The 18,847-nt window shown below is 46.9% G+C and overlaps 1 protein-coding gene across 3 annotated transcripts in view; it reads right to left on the bottom strand.

Annotated features, from left to right (window-relative positions):
• The window catches only part of CAMK1D (calcium/calmodulin dependent protein kinase ID), a 415,759-nt gene that overhangs the window by 42,009 nt on the left and 354,903 nt on the right, over window positions 1-18,847 (bottom strand). For all 3 annotated transcript variants that reach the window (XM_082647881.1, XM_082647883.1, XM_082647882.1), the window contains exon 5: window positions 15,149-15,275. In XM_082647881.1, coding sequence (XP_082504007.1) covers window positions 15,149-15,275 — 127 coding nt within the window. The remainder of the gene's footprint in view (window positions 1-15,148; window positions 15,276-18,847) is intronic.

Raw genomic sequence — 18,847 nt, 5'->3', positions numbered from 1 at the left:
AAACTGCTGAATCCATGCCCTGTTTCTGACATGAATCTGGGAGATAAAAGAACCAGAATTAGCCCTAATTCTCTGTGGGTGTCTGTCATTCACGTTGCTCTCCTTTTAAAAGCTTTTCTCAAAGGGATTTCAGAATTATTAGTTCTAGGGCTAAATGGCAGAAAAGATAGTCTGTTAAATGATCTCTCAGAACCTCCTTCCTGGTCAGATCTTGGGGACTATCAATTCAGGTTTTTTGAGGCTACTGCCGATAGAAACAGTATCCCATCAGCTTAATTTACACCAGTCAATAGAAGTGAGTTCCATATAAACCACACAGCCTCAGCAGAGCATCCCACGAGCTACTGGAGAGATCTGTGGACAGATGTTCCCTCCTCTGAGCCCCAGGCTTAACCCACGCTCTTTAGTGAAACAGTACGTTCAAAATTTAAAATAATTGAATTTACTGCTGTGAGACTCACTACCAACGCACTGTGGAAAATTCCACTTGGTGGGAAACGTCTTCTATAAACCGAGCTGTTTTATATTGATTCAGAGCAAGGTTTCCTGGTAAAGGGAAGGACTCCAGAGATTTCAGAAAGAAAAAAAACAGAATTTCAGAAACTTTTCATGTTGTTTTTAAAACAACTAAGTTGCCCATTTTCCTTACTGAAAGAGAGAGAGGAAAAAGAGGCTTAACCAAGTGGAATTGGAAACGAGGACAGTGGCTTGTGAAGGTGGGGGCCACAGTCACCAGTCCTCAGGCTCTCATAAAACAGAAAAGGAATTTTCCCATTTCCTGCGTCCAAGGATGTGCTAAGAACCGTCTCTGCAGAGAGCGGGGAGAATGTGATCTCATCGTGTTACCACGTTCATGTTCAAGGTGATCTGTTCCCCTCCACGGATGTTTGAGGACCACTCCTCTTCGTACTTCAAATATGACCCCTTCTACTGGGATAAGGGTGGGGACACAAGCAGGAGGGGCAGCCCTGGGTGGCAGGAGCAGCCCTTGATGCTGGAAAAGGAGAGCTTGTGGTCCAGAACCATGGTGGTGGTGTTTCTCCTTATTCAATCATTTAATGGGCTGCATCCCACTTCAGGCACTAGCTTTATGGGTGACGAAAGCACACCTGGCCCCTGCCCTCATGGCACACCTGTTCTCCAGGGCACTGAGGGTAGACACAAGCCACAGACGTAGTGCCAGCCTCGGCCGCCCTCCTAAGGACGATGATCAGAGTCAGACAAGATCATGGCAAGATGGGAGAGGTGGTGTTGATTTTTAAGTTTAACTCAGTCAAAATCCAACCCTGAAAATACTGAACTTACTCTAAATAAAATTCAAAAATATCCAAGGAAAGAAAATATTACCTCCAATAGTCAAATGATGGGCAAGGTGCAAACAGAATGAGAAAGATACAGCCGGGGAAAGAAATCGCTGTGGCTAGTGGTGCTGTTAATAAAAGTATATATGTGCACGTTGTTCATGTTGTTTTCCAAGAATAAAGTAATAGGCGTAAAGATGAAAGAGTAGGAGAGGTCTGAAGGATGTGAAATGGTTGCCGGGATTTAGGTTCTTGTTACTTAAAATGACTTTAGTTGTCTGGATTTAAGAAGTTTTAAATAGTCGGGCACATTGGCTTTTCAGTGAAAGAAACCTAGGCTCCACCACTTACTACATGTGTGGACTTGGGTAAGTCCCTTAATCTTTCTCAGCCTCCATTTTGTTAGATGGGAACATTAAGAGAGCCCAACTCTTAGGATTGTTATGAGGCTTAAAGGAAATATACAGCACATATGTACGGGTATAATTAGTAGTTGTTATGTAAGGAGGAAAAGTTGGAAAGATCATAGGAGCAAAAGGAATGTAGGTTTTATTACTCTCTAGAATTAAGGCTGAACGGATTCTTGATATCATTTGGTACTTTCCTTCGATTCTAGCGTAACATAAAATGATTCATAAATGAAGATTTCCACCCTTTTGATGAAAACCCTCAGAAGTCAGGACAGAGCTGGGCCCACACGCGATGGAAGGGCAGGTCAGGAGAACTTGAATCTTAGAGCTGGAAGGAGCCAGTTGGTCCCTTTGTTCATCTAGTTCTTGATCCTTGTGGTCACTTCATCACCAACACGTTTACATCATCATCCCCCCTTGGTCCAGGCACCAGCCTAGGCACGGCAGCAGGAGCAGGTTGTTCGTCATGGTTGACAGACAGCGCTGTGGGCATCAGGACCATTTGTCCTGATATTAGAGATCCATGTGATGGCCGAGGACCTCTGGCTGTGCGTGGCCCCTTCGTGGCTCTGCATTTATTGAGGGGAGAGGCTGTGCTCCTTCCACATTTCCTCTCCCTGCCCTGCCCCCCTCCTTCCCCCAGCCCCACCCTCTCCTACCTCCAGGCCAGGTGTCATCAAGATTCCCATCCCCATTGTCCTGAGCTCTCCCCATCCTTTGAGTAGCTACAAGGGTGCAATGCCCAGTTCTAACCAGTTCTTGTTTTCATTGGCCCCAATTATAATTCTTTTTTAAAGGGGTGTTTAAAGATTATTCTGGAAGACTGGTTATAAAAATGGGCATATCCTAATTTTCTCCCTAATTCTTTTTCTTTTTAAATGAAGTATAGTTGATTTACAGTGTTGTGTTAGTTTCTGGTGTACAGCAAAATGATTCAGTAATATGAAAAAGAATACATATATATATTCTTTTTCATATTCTTCTCCATTATGGTTTATTATAGGATATTGAATATAGTTTCCTGGGCTATACAGTAGGACCTTGTTGTATATCTATTTTATATATAATAGTGTGTATCTGCTAATCCCAAACTCCTAATTTATCCCTCCCCACCCCCTTTTCCCTTTGGTAACCATAAGTTTGTTTTCTATGTCTGAGTCTGTTTCTGTTTTATAAATAAGTTCATTTGTGTCATATTTTAGATTCCACATATAAGTGACATAATATGGTATTTATCTTTGTCTGGCTTACTTCACTTAGTATGATCATCTCTAGGTTCATCCGTGTTGCTGCAAATGGCATCATTTCATTCTTTTTCATGGCTGAGGAATATTCTATTGTGCGTGCGTGCGTGTGTGTGTGTATGTCACATCTTCTTTATCCATTCATCTTTATCCAATGTCGATGGACATTTAGGGTTGCTTCCATGTCTTGGCTGCTGTAAACAGTGCTGCTATGAACACTGGGGTGCATTCCCTAATTCTCTGGAGTGTGTACAACTGCTGCCATCTGTGCCACCTGCTGAAACAGAGCTGACAAGACACTCAGATCAGCACCTCTACCTGTCTTTGAACAAGCTTCTCTCTTTGAAAATGAACTTGAAACTTCTAACCTACTATGTAGCCTATGATGTCAGCAGACAGACACGCAGGCAGATGGGCAACCTGCCAGCCTACAGCTTAGTCTCAGGTTCATCTGTTGACCCTGCTGGCTGGCCTCGCCTCCCTGAGGAGGCCACGGAGAAAGGCATCTGACTTGAACTTAATGCATGCCATGGTGGGGAGGAAAAGGCTCTGAGACACGAACGCCAGTCATGGTCAGAGGGAGTAGAGTCTTCTTTTGATATCATGGCTTTTCCCAAGTCGCTCATGAAAGGAGGTCAGGAGGCCTAGGGGTCAGGGGGCCTGGATTCAAGTTCCATTCTGGTGGGCAGGCTGGCAACGTGATAGCATCTTTACAGGAAGGAGCCTAAGAGAGGAGTAGGTGGTCTCATGGGAGAGCACCGAACTTCCATGTGGGTTTTAAAATCAGATTGTGCACCTGTAGGCTGGTGCTAGCATCTGTCACCTCTGACCCAGCACTGACTCAGAGGACAGAATTAGAGGCTGGGCTCTGCACCAGTGTACCTCGAATTCATCATCTTTCTGAGCCTCAGTTTCCTGTCTTGAAGGGCACCTGCCAGTCTGTCCCAGTGTTAGGCCTTCATGGAAAAGAATCTGTGCTCACCCGTAGAGCTGCAGGTGTCCCCTCATTCTAAGGCATACAGTTGTCCCTCAGCATCTGTGGGGATGGGGGTCCAGGACCCTCTGTGGACACCAAGATCGGTGGATGCTGGAGTCCCATACATAAAAAAATGGCACAGTATTTGCACATTACCTACAACATCCTCCTGCGCACTTTACCTCTAGATGACCCGTAACACTTAACACAATGGTAACGCCGGGTAAGTCGTTGCCGGTAAGCAGCAAATTCAAGTTTTGTTTCTTGGAGCTTTCTGGCGATTTCTGAAAAATACTTTTGATCTGCAGTTGGTTGAATCTGAGGATGTGGAACCCGTGGATCCAGACGGCCAACTGTACCGTTAGGGATTTGTGTCCAAGGACACTTGATCCAAGTTTTCCTGTCCCTAAGGGATTTCCACAGGTAGTGAGAAGGGACAGAGCTCCTCTGCTGGAGGATAAGTGGATAGTCTTAAATCGAACTGTAATATAGTTCCAAAGAGTTAGTGACACTGCGTGTCATCATTGTGGTGAAAAGGATATCACTGAAACAGTGGGAGATGCACACTACTATGTATAATAGATAACCAACCAGGACCTACTGTATAGCACAGGGAACTCTACTCAATATCTTGTAATAATCTATAAGGGAACAGAGTCTGAAAAAGAATAGATATATACATATATGTCTATATAGATATAGATATGTATGACGGAATCACTTTGCTGTACGCCTGAAAGTAACACAACATTGTAAAAAAAAAAACAGTGGGAGAGAAAGAGGACCTTTCCACCCAGCAGTGGACTGTTCAGAGACGGTAAATAAAATTCTGAGATCAAGGAAAGTAAGATTCAGGCATACAGCTCAGAGGAGCATCCAGTCTCAGTAAGAGCTGCATTACAACGAGGAGGTGGTACTGACTGGGTTATCTCAGGTCTGCTTCCCGCCAGCAGAACTTTCAGCAGGAGAGGTATTGAAAAAGAAAAAAAAATGCGCTGAGGGGCTTTACTGTGAACATCTTAATAAGCAGGTGTTGCTTCACCTAGGTTTAGAGGATTGCAGTCTGGATTGCTGGCGAATAAAAAGATTCTGAGATACAGAATCATTCCTCGCCAGTGGTCTGTCCTCAGCCCGGAGCTGCACGAGAGGAGCAGAAGCTTCTTGGGACAGCTCTGTTCTCTTTCTGGGGGTTACAGGTTCCTTAGCTCTTTCTCACCCTCCCCTAGAGCCGTAATTTACTAAGAATGCATCGCAGATGAGCAGCTCACTTGGATTTTCCTAGTAGCTTCTTGAATTTTACCACAGGCATGAAGAGTCCCCATTAAAGCACCATCTTGGTTTCTCATTACCAGTCTGATCGGAGCTGGGTTACTATTCAAATGCCGCCGAAGCCAAAATGTGGCTGATGGGTGGTGGGGAGAGACTACGGAACGGGAAGGGAGTGGAAAACGGGAGGGCAGCTGGTATCTGGTGTTTTCAAATGTGGGAGAGACCTGGAACTCAGTGCTACAGAGGAAGAAGAATGTTCTGAGTAAGGCATTTTAGAGCAATGTGGCAACGGATAACCCCGTAATGTGTTCCTTGCCGGTTGTCCCAGGATTCCACCTCCGCCCTAACGGGTTTGTGAACCGCAACCGGATGGTTACTTTGCACTGAAGCCCTCCTCACTTCTGAAATCTGATGAGCTACACTCCAACATGAAGAATACTGCTACGGTCATTCCAGTGTTTTGGTTTATAAACATTAAAAGAAAAAAAAAAAGAGTAAGTTACAAAATGCTGCACTGCTTCTTTCCTCTCCACCACCGCAAAATGGTACCAGTTTAGAAACCATGAAACTCCATCCCAGGATTCAGGTACTGAGAGAGGAGCCGTCAGGAGCTCCAGAAGGTTGGAGAGTGGTCTACAAAGAGCTTAAGAGGGATTTAGTGGGGTGGGGGCTTTTCCAGGGCAGGGCTGGGTTTACTTGGCACACGTTCTGATCATGAGCTTCTGCCCTCGTCCATATTCACTATGTCAAGGCTAATACCGGGCCCTGCAAGTCTCCCCACGTGGGGAGGCGCTGTTCTCTCTGACAAATGGGGTCTGGCTGCAAGCGTCCAGTGTGATGAAACGGTCGCTGCTGGTTGTCACTGAGTCGCTGCTGAGAGAGAAGGAATGAGAAAGTTCTGATGTGGGTCCCCCTCCTACTCATCTGTGCCCTGTGTGACAATTTATCAGTTACATAAAATCCTGTTTCAACGCTAACAGTCTGAGAGGGTGAGAACAATGATGTAATGCTCAGAGCCGTGTACTAAAATATGGTATTTAAGTGAACAACAAATAAAAACCGAGCTCTTTGGGAGAAAATGACCACACAGAAGAGTGAAGATTACAGCAGCAGGAACAGAGGATCTATGAGGAAAGATAAAAGGAACCGCGTGACTTAGCCCGCTCAGGAGGACAGAGATGGATGATGTCAACTTAACTGAATTTTTTCTTGTCTGTTCTGAGTGAAGATGGGAAAAAATGACAGTCAATATCCTTGACACACGAATATTTATACACTTAAAGGCTACTAAGTCACACATCTGTAGAAATACAGAACAGCAGAACCAGAAAAAAAATCATGGAGGTCAACGCGTAAGCAGCTCTTGGCAGGAAAAACCTCTGCGGGAAAGAGCTCTTTGCAGAAGGTGCCCCTTTGCCTTGTCACTAACCTTAAACCAGGCGCCCCATGCTCTACTCATCTCCAGCCCGAGCACACTTTTCATATCTTTTGATCACACAATACTTTGCCTAACTTCTTGGTTCTTTCATAGACCAGAGAAGTAGGAATGAAAAGTAAGTAACTGACAGATGACCAGATCTCTTCCTTAGCTTCCCTTCAGTAATCTTGCAAACTGTGTGAACAAGGTGGGGTCTAAAGAAAGATCACGAGGACTCGACCAGCCTGCACCCAGCCTGCACACAGTGGGGATGGCGACAACTCTGACCCCCTACCTCAAAGATTCACCGAGATTACTTCCCTGTTTCCCTTTAAAAGCTTTCATGGTGGAGCAGAATCTTGGGAGGTAGTTTTGGGGGGACGCTGAGTCTACCATCTCCCCAGATTGCCGGCATTCAGATTAAAGGCAACCTTCCTTTCTGTCAACATTTGTGAGGATTGATTTTGTAAGGGGTAAGCGGCAGGGCCCGATTTGATGACCGATCAGTTCAGCACGCTTATTTTACATACGAGAAACTGAGAACCCAAGATTTTAAGGGAAGGGCTCAGGTCTTCCTTACACGTAAGCAATGGCAGAGACAGAATCTCACAGTCAAGACCCACTGTTGTGACTGCCACCAGCTACAGGCTGGGTGGCTCTGAGAATAGTCCCTCATCCCCAAACGGAACCCTGGTTCCTGGAACCCCTGGTTTCCAAGGTCTCATCCTAACCTCAAGCCCATTATCAAGCTTTAAAAATGCGATGATCCCATGAATTAAAAGTATTCCTTTCATGGTGAAAAAATATGCTGAGAACGTTGAACCAACTGTTCTCCATTTCCACTTAGAAGAGAACACAACGAAACTTGTTTAAACTATTTTAGACAAGTTAAGCCAGGGCTAGACCAAAGACTTTGGCAATGTCTATGCAGGTGACTAAGCTGCGAGAAGAAACTGGAATGCCTCCTTCTTCACAGTTTAAGTAATATAACAATGAGCCACCTTGCAGAGAACCAAGATGTGGCTCTGCTTATAGACACAATGATGGATCAGACAGAAACGCACCTTCCTATCTTTGAGGCACATTAAATAATGAAAGAGTGGTTTCCAGTATGCACTCCAAATGGAATACTGCAAAGGGATGTATCATCACTCAAAAAGGCTCGATGAAAAAAGCAAGTCTCATGTTGCTCAGAGGCAAACATCACAAAGCAGTTAGGAGTCCTGCCACCCAGCACCACCCCAGCCTTCTTGCCCTTTTTAAAAGGGCAGTTTGCAATCCCTGAATAAGAAAGACTAGTCTTTGGAAGAATAAGTAAGAGCACAGGCTTGCCTTCCTCTGCTGAGGCACTCTGTCACTTCGTCTAGAGACAAAGGTTCCAAGTTCTTTTAGAAGAGTTTAATTTTCCCATAGAATCTGAGAAATCACATCGGTGTGCAAATAGCAACATCGAGAAATAAAACGACAGGCTTCCTTCTACAGAACAGAAGTACATTTGTCATCTTGTAGTGTCTTGTCAATTACACGACTGACATGGGTGCTTTCTGTGACTTACGGTTCCTATTTAGTGATTCAAGAGAGCCTGTTTGGATATTTTAATTAACGCAGTGGAGCAAGTTGCATAAATCATTTTACAAACTTTCTCAGCTCTGACTTCCATCTCTTATTGGCGATGCCGAGGGGAATGTTATATCTGACTCAATTAAATGGATTCTAAATCCAGGTCAATACCACATTAACGGTCACCATGTTACCCTGAGGAGCTGACTGCCACCAGACGGCCTTATCATTTCTCCTCAATTCTCTCCAAGAACTTATTTACGCATGCCCTCCCTCCCCAAGTGAGTCTGCTCATTTCCCCCAGGTCCTCCATACCAGAAGCCATTCATGACCTTGGACCTTCGTTCTCCTGCTCGCCTGCATCCGTAAGCCCTTCATCTTGGCCCGAGTCCCACCCTTCCTTCAAATCTTGCCTCCTCTGTGAGTTTTCCCCTGCTGGTTCTAGCCCTTACTGATCCGTCTCTCGCCTGTATCTGTGAGGCTGCTTCTGAACTATGTCAGTTACTTCACACTGCAAACACGATACCTTACGTGGATCCGTATCACCCACTGGCCATACTGCATTGGAGGAGCCCCAGGTGTTGACAGAGCCCTAGGCGCCGCCTGCAGCAGGAACGCAATACACCTGGACGGAGAGATGCCCGCCATCTCCTGTCATCAGTGACCTGACACTCAGCATGGGCCCTGGTTCCTTATACGGGGTGTGTAAGGACCAGGCAGCTGCTAAGGGTCAAGGGTGAAGTTCAAAAGGCTCAGATTTCTTTGCTTTCTCCCAGGGTACCTTGTGCCTTGGGACACTTAGGATAAACAGCCCTTTTCCCATTATTTCTTCATTATTAGAGAACTCATTTAAATTGAAGTAGTAACTCGAGGTTGGTGAAACTAACTATTCAGCTGAAGAGTCATTTAGGTCATAACTGACACAACAACAAAACAACTGCGCTCACCAATGGAAACCAACACTGCCTCGAAGGAATCTGAACTAAAGCCGACAGCCGTCCTCTGCTCCCAGCTTGGGCTCTTGGGACGTGTGGCCCCCAGGATGGGCGGCAGGGGAACAGTACTCCCTCCCTTCTCTCCCGTAGATGCCTAATGGCTCTGCCCTGTTCAAATGAAAAACTGCCCGGCAAAAAGGAGGCTGTGGCTTCTGTGTCCAAGGTCCCAAATAGTGTCCCCATCAGACTGCTTGGGGGGGGGGAGTGGGCAGGTGGACGGGGCTGTGTCCAGCCCCAGGCTGAGAGCACACTGGGGTCCTCTGATGAAGACCTGTTTCATCTTCTCTGCAGCATTACTCTGACTACCAGGCTCCCACAGAAATAATTAGTTGTTCGATTAATCTATAATTTAAGGTTCCCCAAGCCAGTGGTCCCCACTCAGTCTTTATCTTACCTGACTTCGTAGCCACAGCTGACACAAGGCACTTCATCCTCCCTGAAGTGCTGTCCAGATGCCACACACCCCCCTGGTTCTCTTCCTACGTCACCCACTGTCCCTTCTGAGTCCCCGGGACTCAGCCCTGGGACCTTTCCTCTCCTCCATCTATACCCGCCCCCCACTTGATGATTCCATCCAGGTTCATGGCTTTACAATGCATCAGAGGGGACTTCCCTGGAGGTCCAGTGATTAGGACTCTGCACTTCCACTGCAGGGGGCACGGGTTTGATATCCCTGGTCGGGGAACTAAGATCCCACATGCCGCGTGGTGAGGCCAAACAAAACAAAAACAAAAAACCCCAAACAACAAAAAAAACCAAATAAAATGCACCAGAGGCTATCAGTTCCCAAATACCGTCCATCCCCACAGCTCATGGATCCACATTTGAGATCTGCCTACTCGCTAAAATTCATTTGCAGCCCCCAAATCAATACTTGGGATGCTTTTGCGGTCGTTTGTAGACCTGCCCAGAGTGGGCAGGGAGTCACCCGAGTGCTCGCTCCCAGCTGAGGGCGAACACCGCAATGCTCTGCCCTCTTGTTTTGTCTCTCACAGTGATAAGAACTATAGTTTTTATGGTCCAGTTAGTGCCACATTTTCCCACACTTTTGTGCATTCTGTTGATTTCACTATTAAAAACGGCCCCCAGGGCTTCCCTGGTGGCGCAGTGGTGGAGAGTCCGCCTGCCGATGCAGGGGACACGGCTTTGTGGCCCGGCCCGGGAGGATCCCACGTGCCGCGGAGCGGCTGGGCCCGTGAGCCATGGCCGCTGAACCTGCGCGTCCGGAGCCTGTGCTCTGCAACGGGAGAGAGGCCACAACGGTGAGAGGCCCGCGTACTGCAAAAAAAAAAAAAAAACGGCCCCAGGTGTCAGTGCCAAGGTGCTGTCCAGTGCCCCCAAGCACAAGAAGGCTGCACCTTACGGAGAAAACGCATGTCCGATAAGCTTCACTTAGGCGTGAGTTACAGTGTTGTCAGCCTAAGCTCAACGGTAATGAATCAGCAACAATATTAAATAAAGTGACACTGGACAGAGATACACATATAACAAGGTCAAGTATCGACCAGCTGATGACAGTGCTGGGACTAGAGACCCGCAGGAACCCAGCCCTGTATTTCCCCTGGGAGTGGGGCTCAGGGTCTGCCCGTTCAGTGCTCACAGTGACTTTATAGGACAGAACTGCTGTGCAAAACAAGAGTCTCCCCTCAAGACCTGACTCCTATTCCAGCTGCCTTCCGGACCTCACAGATGTTATCAAATCCAAACCTGAACCCCTGGTGATACTTCTGCAACGTTCTCCCCCCACATCTTAATTAAAGGCAACTGCACTCTTCCAAGGACTCAGGCCAAAACCCTTGGAATTACCCTTGATGTCTCTCTCTTTCAAACCCTACTTCTGGGTTTTCAGAAAATCTTGATGACGTCACCTGCACATCACATTCAGAATCCCACAGCGTCTCATCACTTCCACTCTGCCAACCTGACCCAGCCCCGACCATTTCTCGCCTGGACGACTCCAGAGCCTTCTAGCTGGTCTCCTTCCTTCCACCCTGGCCCTGTCCCCCCTGCCACCTCTCCTTATCCCAGCCTGTCCCCCACAGGGATCTTGGTGAAAGTTGGATCATGTCACCCGTTACCTCAGATCCCTCCAGCGGCTTCCAGCCACCCGTGGTCATGACAGCGACTTCTAAGTCCTGGTCTGCACATGCCCTGCCCTCTGCTTCTCTGACTTCCTCCTTTCTCACCCTGCTCCTGTTGCTCCTCCCACACTCCTGCCCCAGGGCCTTTGAACCATCCTTGGAATGCTCTTCCTCCCAATAACGGCACGGCTGGCTCCTTCACTGCAATCATACCTTTACCCCACTGTCACCTTCTTACTGAGGGCTGCCTTGATCAGTGTAGTTAAAATGACAACCCCCTGCACACACATACACAGACACACACACACACACAGACACACACACACTTCCTATTGTCTTTCTTGCCTTATTTTTCTGCATAGCACGCATGTCCATCTAAGATGCTAATTAATATATTTAGCTGTTTGCTTATAGCCCGTTTCCCTCTCACTCAGATGTAAGTACCACGAGGTTGAGGATTTTTATCTGTTGTTTTTTCTTTCTACTGATGCATCCCCAGTGCCTAGCACAGAAGGTAGGCACTAAATAAATAATTCTTGAATGAGGCGTAATATAGCACTCACCATACATTATTCAATTTACCTGTTAGCCCTCTCTCTCACAATACTGTGAACATTCTGAGGTCAGAGACTCTATCTAATTTGTATTTGTATTCCTAACACCAAACTCTTGTGCATGACACATAACAGGAATTCAATAAACACATGCTGAATGAAGAGAAGGGGAGCAGAGAAATAAAATATCGCTCATGTTTACGAAGCTTAGGTTTTTATTGAATTCAACAAGCATCTGTGCAAAGATGAGTAAGCCAGAGCCCCTGCTCTAGTGGAGAGGGGGAGAGACACGGATAAATATGGAAGCTGATGCAATGTGGTAAGAAAAGGAAAATAACCAGGATGACAAAGGAGAGGATGGATGTTGGGAAAGCAGTCAAAAGAGGGTCGTGTAGGGCTTCCCTGGTGGTGCAGTGGTTAAGAATCTGCCTGCCAATGCAGGGGACATGGGTTCGAGCCCTGGTCCGGGAAGATCCCACATGCCGCGGAGCAACTAAGCCCGTGCGCCACAACTACTGAGCCTGTGCTCTAGAGCCCACAAGCCACAACTACTGAGCCCTCGTGCCACAACTACGGAAGCCCACGTGCCTAGAGCCCATGCTGTGCGACAAGAGAAGCCACGACAATGAGAAGCCCACGCCCCACAATGAAGAGTAGCCCCTGCTCACCGTAACTAGAGAAAGACTGTGCACAGCAACGAAGACCCAACACAGTCAAAAATAAAAACAAATAAATAAATTTAAAATAAAAACAAAAAAAGGGTCACGTAAGCTGGGCTTTAATGGTCGAATAGGAGCTTGCCATGCAGACTGTTGGGGAGAAACAGCCTAAGCTCAGCTGCTCACTGCCCAAGGCATGTCTACGTAGACACAAGCTCCCCAGTGTTGCCCCTTTCTTACTCTAAAAGGTCCCCCAAGAATCTTGGTGCTCAATAAATGTGAACAAACAGAATTGCCATATTCCCATAGTCCTCCTTTCCCCTCTTCACTCCAGGAAAACTCTGTATCTGACAACAGAATTACCCGACGGCTCCACTTGCCACCATTTAGGGTAAAAGAGCAAAGGCCACATCCACACCCCAGTCCCGGTTCCCAGACTCATCAGCGACTGACATCTAAACACAACCAGACCACTAGGATGGCAGCCACTTAGAAACCCAGAGAAACTGCCATTCCACAAGCTCTGTCAAAATGTAAAAAAGCGAAAATCCATTTAGAAAGTGCCGGAGCTTTCCAAATACGAGAACAGTACGATGCCTATGTAAATATGCACATTCTCTGTCAGAGCCCACGTCCTGAAGCAGGAGCTGGGCGGCTACAGCATCCTCAGCTTCCTCGCCCGGCGTGGCCTGGGCAGCAGCCCCTGCGGAGCAGAGCAAAGCCATTCCAGCAGGGGACTGGACCCCATGACCTCATAGGCCTGTCCATTTTCTGATGCCTATGACTCACCACGGTTGGAACCGGCTTTTTTCCTCCCTGTCTTTTAAGAGAAATGAGAATAAGCTTGTCTCATTCATTTTTATTTGCCGCTTGCCTGGTGGCTTAGACTGAACTGGAGAAATTCCACACACACACACATCACACACACACCGCACACGCTCACATTTGCACCCACGGCCCCCACCTCAGGGCACACACGTGTCTACACGTGCATCTCACACCACAGCTGCTGATCCAAGTCCTCCTGATGGAGTCCAAGCTCTTCCCGAAACCATGACTTTTCTCTCCTAGAACGGGGACTGCTCACCCGGCCATGCATCTCCATCAGATGTGCTGGCTTCGCAGACACGATCAGAACCATCTCCCCTTCTGTATCTAGTGCATACACACAACCCAGGGACAAAATTCCTGGGTACTGTGACAGTCGAGAGCTAACAGGTACTGACCACATCTTCTCCTCCCCTCCCACATTTATACCATCTTGATCTCCTCCTAAATCTGTGGCTTCCTTCCCTTCCCCTCATTTTAGTCTCTATTCCCCTCAAGTCTGTTCTTTTCTCCTGAGTTCCTTTAAAAGTGCACCAGCTGTGACATTAACAGTGATGACTTAACGCCCATTATCATGCAAGCACTTGGAGGGCCCTGAATTGCCTCCGAGGTCTTTCGAAGTTTCTGACCATGCTCTGGGCCCCAGACACGTTTAGCTGAGGCCTGCTTCCCTCAGCCTGCCTGGGAAGGTCACGTGGTTGTATCCCCAAACAAACAGGAATAACATTGGTCATCTAACATCACCTCCTCTCCTTCAGGGCAGGCTTACTGTTCTCATTAAGAAAAGCCATCATGGTCTGTATGATGAGAATTCAGCCTTGGTCTCCATTTTCTCAAAGTCTCTTCCAGTCTCAGTTCTTCCTGCTCTTAGACCTTCCTAGCTTGTACTCACTCTCTCCCCAGCACAAGCTGATGCCTCCACCTGGAACTCTGTCCCCTGACTTTCCCATGGTTGGGGCTGCTTCTCGTCATGAAGGCTAATGCCTGAGTCTCCTCCTGTCCCCTTAAATGTCCCAACCCCTCTTCACACCTGTCATTCTATCATACACTCCCGTTTTGTCTTCTTCATAGCATGTAAGATCTGAAATGCCCCCTGTTTCTTTTCTGCCTGTCTCTCCCAACTGAAAGGTCAGCTCCACAAGGGCAGGTGTTCCGTCTCATTCACTGTCTTCACCCCAGTGCCTAGAACAGCATCTGGTACATAGCAGGCATTTATACAGTCATGCAAATGGAAGCCTCGATAACTTTGTACACAGTTCCGATGGCCTTTCTCTGGGCCCCCAGAAGATGGAAGTTGAGTCTCAGTATGTGCTCAGGTCTGCCACAGCATTTTCTGCATTCTGAGTGTCAGGGACAAAGGATCTCTGGGGTTCTGATTTTAGAAAAAACTTTAATTCTTGGCTTCTCCAGGACAGATCAGGATTGGCTAATTAAAGAGAGTGACTTGGTCAAGGTCTGAACCAGATTCCTCCTATCAATATTTTCTTTCTACGTGTTTCTATCTCAACATTTTGTTTTATGTGTGTTTGCACCTTATTGTCATCCCACACGTCACTGTAAATCATTTAAAAACATAGATACACATGACGTATTTCTGGTCTTAGAACCTGGGAATTCACCCAAATCGATTCCTGGCCTCCACACAGGCCCACGCCCAAATCAAACGGGATTTCCACCCAACTATTAAAAGGTTTCAAGGGAAATCACTTCCCTTCAAACTCATTCCAGTGTCTCTCAGTCTTTTTATTCCTCCCTCAAGGGAAACGAAGGCAGCTGTGATCACGTGCCAGGCTCGAATGCTTAAGACAAGCGATCAGGTTGACAAGTGGGAAAACACACACACGCAGTCCTTACCGACATAGCCTGGGGTCCCACAGGCTGTGGACATCACGTCTCCTTTGCCCTCCATTTTGGACAATCCAAAGTCACTGATCATGATTTTGGACTCTTCATCCTGGCTGTAGTACAACAGGTTCTCAGGCTAAAAAGAAATGTAAAAAAGAAATCCATTTTAAAAGCTGGGTTACTTGTGGGAGCCTCACCAAACCACCAAAACTTAATGACAATGGAAGAACAGACTTGACCTTTAGACACAGTAAACGCCTTAAGAAAAGCAGTGTTTAGTGAAAACAATGCAGGGTGCCTTATATCGTATTGGGCATTTACGGATTTTCAATAAATGTGAGCCCCTTTCCCTTATTAGTATTTTCTCTACTTAAGAACCATGAACCATATATTGAGGCAACTAGAAAGCAGATGTCTCTCAGACTTGTCAATTCATTTCTTGGGTTCGGGGCACAGAGATTCCCAGAAAGAAAACTGTCTTTGCAGGTGCTATTCGGTTTCTTTTTTCTGACCCTTGTCAGCAACCTGTCTCCAACCTAAGGGTCTCTCTCCCCGCCCTAAGGGACGTCCCGTGTCCATAGCTCGGGCACATGCACTGCACTTCCCCCTTTCCTGGGGCAGCTGATATCCGAGCGCTCCGCTCCCTGGGAAACAGGGGGAGGTCATCACCGAATGAATCGGAGGCAGAAGATCTAGAGCTTTCTAGCCATGTGTCCTTAAAAGCTCTGTTTCTGTAGAAGACGGGTCAAGATGGTTCCTCGTTTGCTTCCCTGACTGTAAAATGAAATGTCAGAGCTCAGGCAGCAGTAATGCACGACATGCAGCAAAGGTCCTATTACAGCTCCCGTTTCCACTCTAAGTCTGTATACATCAGTGGCACCCCCGTGGTGTCTACATGGGAGGGGCTTACGGATGGCAATCCTGGGGTAAACCAGGAGACAGCAAAGTTTCGTTTGTATGACATCTTGTGGAAAATTGGGGAATCTGGTTGTTTCCGGCAAAAAATGGGGGCGGGGCTTATGGAGACGGAGGGAGATGTTGAGCAAGCATCCCCCCACCCTTGCTGTCTCTCACAGTAATTTTCCATCCATGACCCCTCACTCTGCTCAACGGCTATACGTCCCCATGTGTCCTTGCCACATGTGCAGCCCAATTCTCTCCCCTAATGCAATGCCCCTCTTGCAGGAGTCTTGAATAAAGCCTTCCTTACCATTTTAACATGTGTCAGAACCATTTTTTTCTTTAACTGAACCCCAAGGAAAAAAATACTACCCCTCACTCAAAATAACATGATACATCATTCACAGTGACTTTAACCCTGTGGATGAAGCATAAAATTAGAAGAAAATCAAATGTATGCTTGAGGATGCTTTCAATTCCTTTTAAACTAGAATAAAATGAGCCAATCAATAGTAGAAACAACAACACTTAGAAAGCAGGGGGAAATAATCTAACCAAACAGTGCACGTGGCTCTTGGCTTCTCTGAATGTTTAGGGATTCGCCTTTGATGAACAGTAAGAATCCAATCATGGGTGCAAAGAGAATTTTTTTTAAAAGTGTCTGATTTTATAACTTCCTGTCCCAGTACTTCTACAGCTGTAAAGTCAAGGATCTCATGCTCCTAGACAAGGCTGCATCCAGGCAGGAGACGGCCTAAGAGCCCCGAATCTCTCCTGATACCTTCCTCCTACAGGAGACGCATTTGGATCAATGAACTGCTCTTCTGAAGGGCAATCGCCAAGGAGGGTTCAGTGGACTGGCCATTCTCAGCTTAGGTCAATACTTTTACTTACCTCCAGACTTAGTAAGCACAGCAGGGCTTTACTTGTGGGGAGGGGTGAACAGGGAAAAAGTGGGAGGGAAGATGGGCTCAGGGATGATGTGGGTGGAGGCCCCCACTAGGCAGTAGGAGGGCTGTGAGGATGGAGGGGCAGGAGGAGGGAGGCGATCTTACGATGCTTCCTGGGATCCTATGAGGCCCAGGACTCACCGAAAAATGATTTTTCTGTATTTTATGGCATCTTTGCAAGACAATTCGTGGCCAATACTTGACTTGGGATGTCAATTCCAACGCTTGTTCACATAACAAGCTTCTAAAAGATCTGAATCAACACTTCCTGTAAAGTTCATGTTACCTATAGTCATACTCCTGATCCAGTGTTCTCACCTGGGGACAATTTTGCCCCCCAGGAGACATTTGGCAATGCCTAGAGACATTTTTTGGTGGTCAAAACTTCAGGACTGGTACAGGTATCTAGTGGGTAGAGACCAGGGACGCTACTGAACAGGCACAGGGCAGCCTCGCACAGCAAAGCATGACCCAGCTCCAAAGGGCAACAGTGCCTAACGGGAGGAAGCAACAGGGGACATTTCGCCTGTTTTGAAAAAAAGACAACTGATCATCGTTAGCAGCTTCTGGGGCAAGAAGACACAAGAATACCTTTCTGAAGGGAGAAAGAGGTATAGCCACCTGTGGGGGTAGGGCAGCATCTCAAATTGTGCTCTAATCTTACATGAACCCAATCATGTTCTCTATTGCTCTGGCCTCTATCACAGAGTTTAGTTTTCTTAGAGGTTTATGAAAATTTAATTCCTGAACCCCAACTTCCTCCACATAGATCAAACTTCTTTGTGCCTCTGAAAAGAGACCACAGAAAGGTCCTAAAATGGTAACATTCTATCCACAATTACAAGCCTGGTGATCTTAAAGTTCTACAGGCTGGGAGCTGCATGCACTTCTCCAAAAGCGTTACCTGCGTGTAAAAAACATGATCTCCCATAAAGCCAGTCCATCCATGACCCCTCACTCTGCTCAACGGCTATACCTCCCCATGTGTCCTTGCCACATGTGCAGTGGAGCCCAATTCTCTCCCCTAATGCAATGCCCCTCTTGCAGGAGTCTTGAATAAAGCCTTCCTTACCATTTTCTAAGGGGGAAATAAACATTGCCCATCTAGGAAATGGCTTACCTGCTTAGAAATGATTTCTAGTAAGTACACCACATCACATCTCTATGGTCACTAAACTAACTTGTTCAGAAAGAGCTAGCTGCCTGCTGTGGCCTGGAAGCACAGAACCGGCATTTGGTGAGGGCACAAGAGAGCAGAGAAGGCACGGCTGCCTGGTACAGAGGCGCCAGGTCACCTTACCTAGCCCTTACCTGGCCCTCTGAAGGACCTGCAAGTCCTGAAGATGAACTACTTGTGCTCACGGCCCATTTCACCCATCAGGAGGCTAGCAAAGGCTGTAAGAAGTCCATCAACGTCCTCAAATACCCTCGTCCAGCAGTTCTCCAAGTGTGGTTCCCAGGCCAACATCAACATCATCTGTAAACCCCTTAGAAATGCAAGTTCCCGGGCCCTGATGCAGACCTGCAGGATCAGAACCTCTGGGGTAGAGCCAGCAATCTGTTTTTACAAGCCATCCAGACAGTTCTGATGTAGGCTAACATTTGGGAGCCACTACCCTAGTCAATGGAAAGTGATTAACATGGAGAAAAGCAAAAACTTCACAGTGAATTCCTATGAAAGGAAAAGCCACACCATTTTATACCTTGACAGCCAGCACCAGATGACGGCCGGATGTTAACAGTCTGTTTTAACACACGTTTACCATTTATTCCCTAAATTGATTTAGATTGCCCGTAGTTGTGTATAGCATGGCTTCAGCACAATATAATCCCTGTGTTTCTGATAGGAGTGGTGAGT

This window comes from Grampus griseus, assembly GCF_964374135.1.
Source record: "Grampus griseus genome assembly, chromosome: 2".
Taxonomy (NCBI): Eukaryota; Metazoa; Chordata; class Mammalia; order Artiodactyla; family Delphinidae; genus Grampus; species Grampus griseus.
Note: the sequence above shows the minus strand (reverse complement) of the source record. Positions and strands in the feature narration are given on the sequence as shown.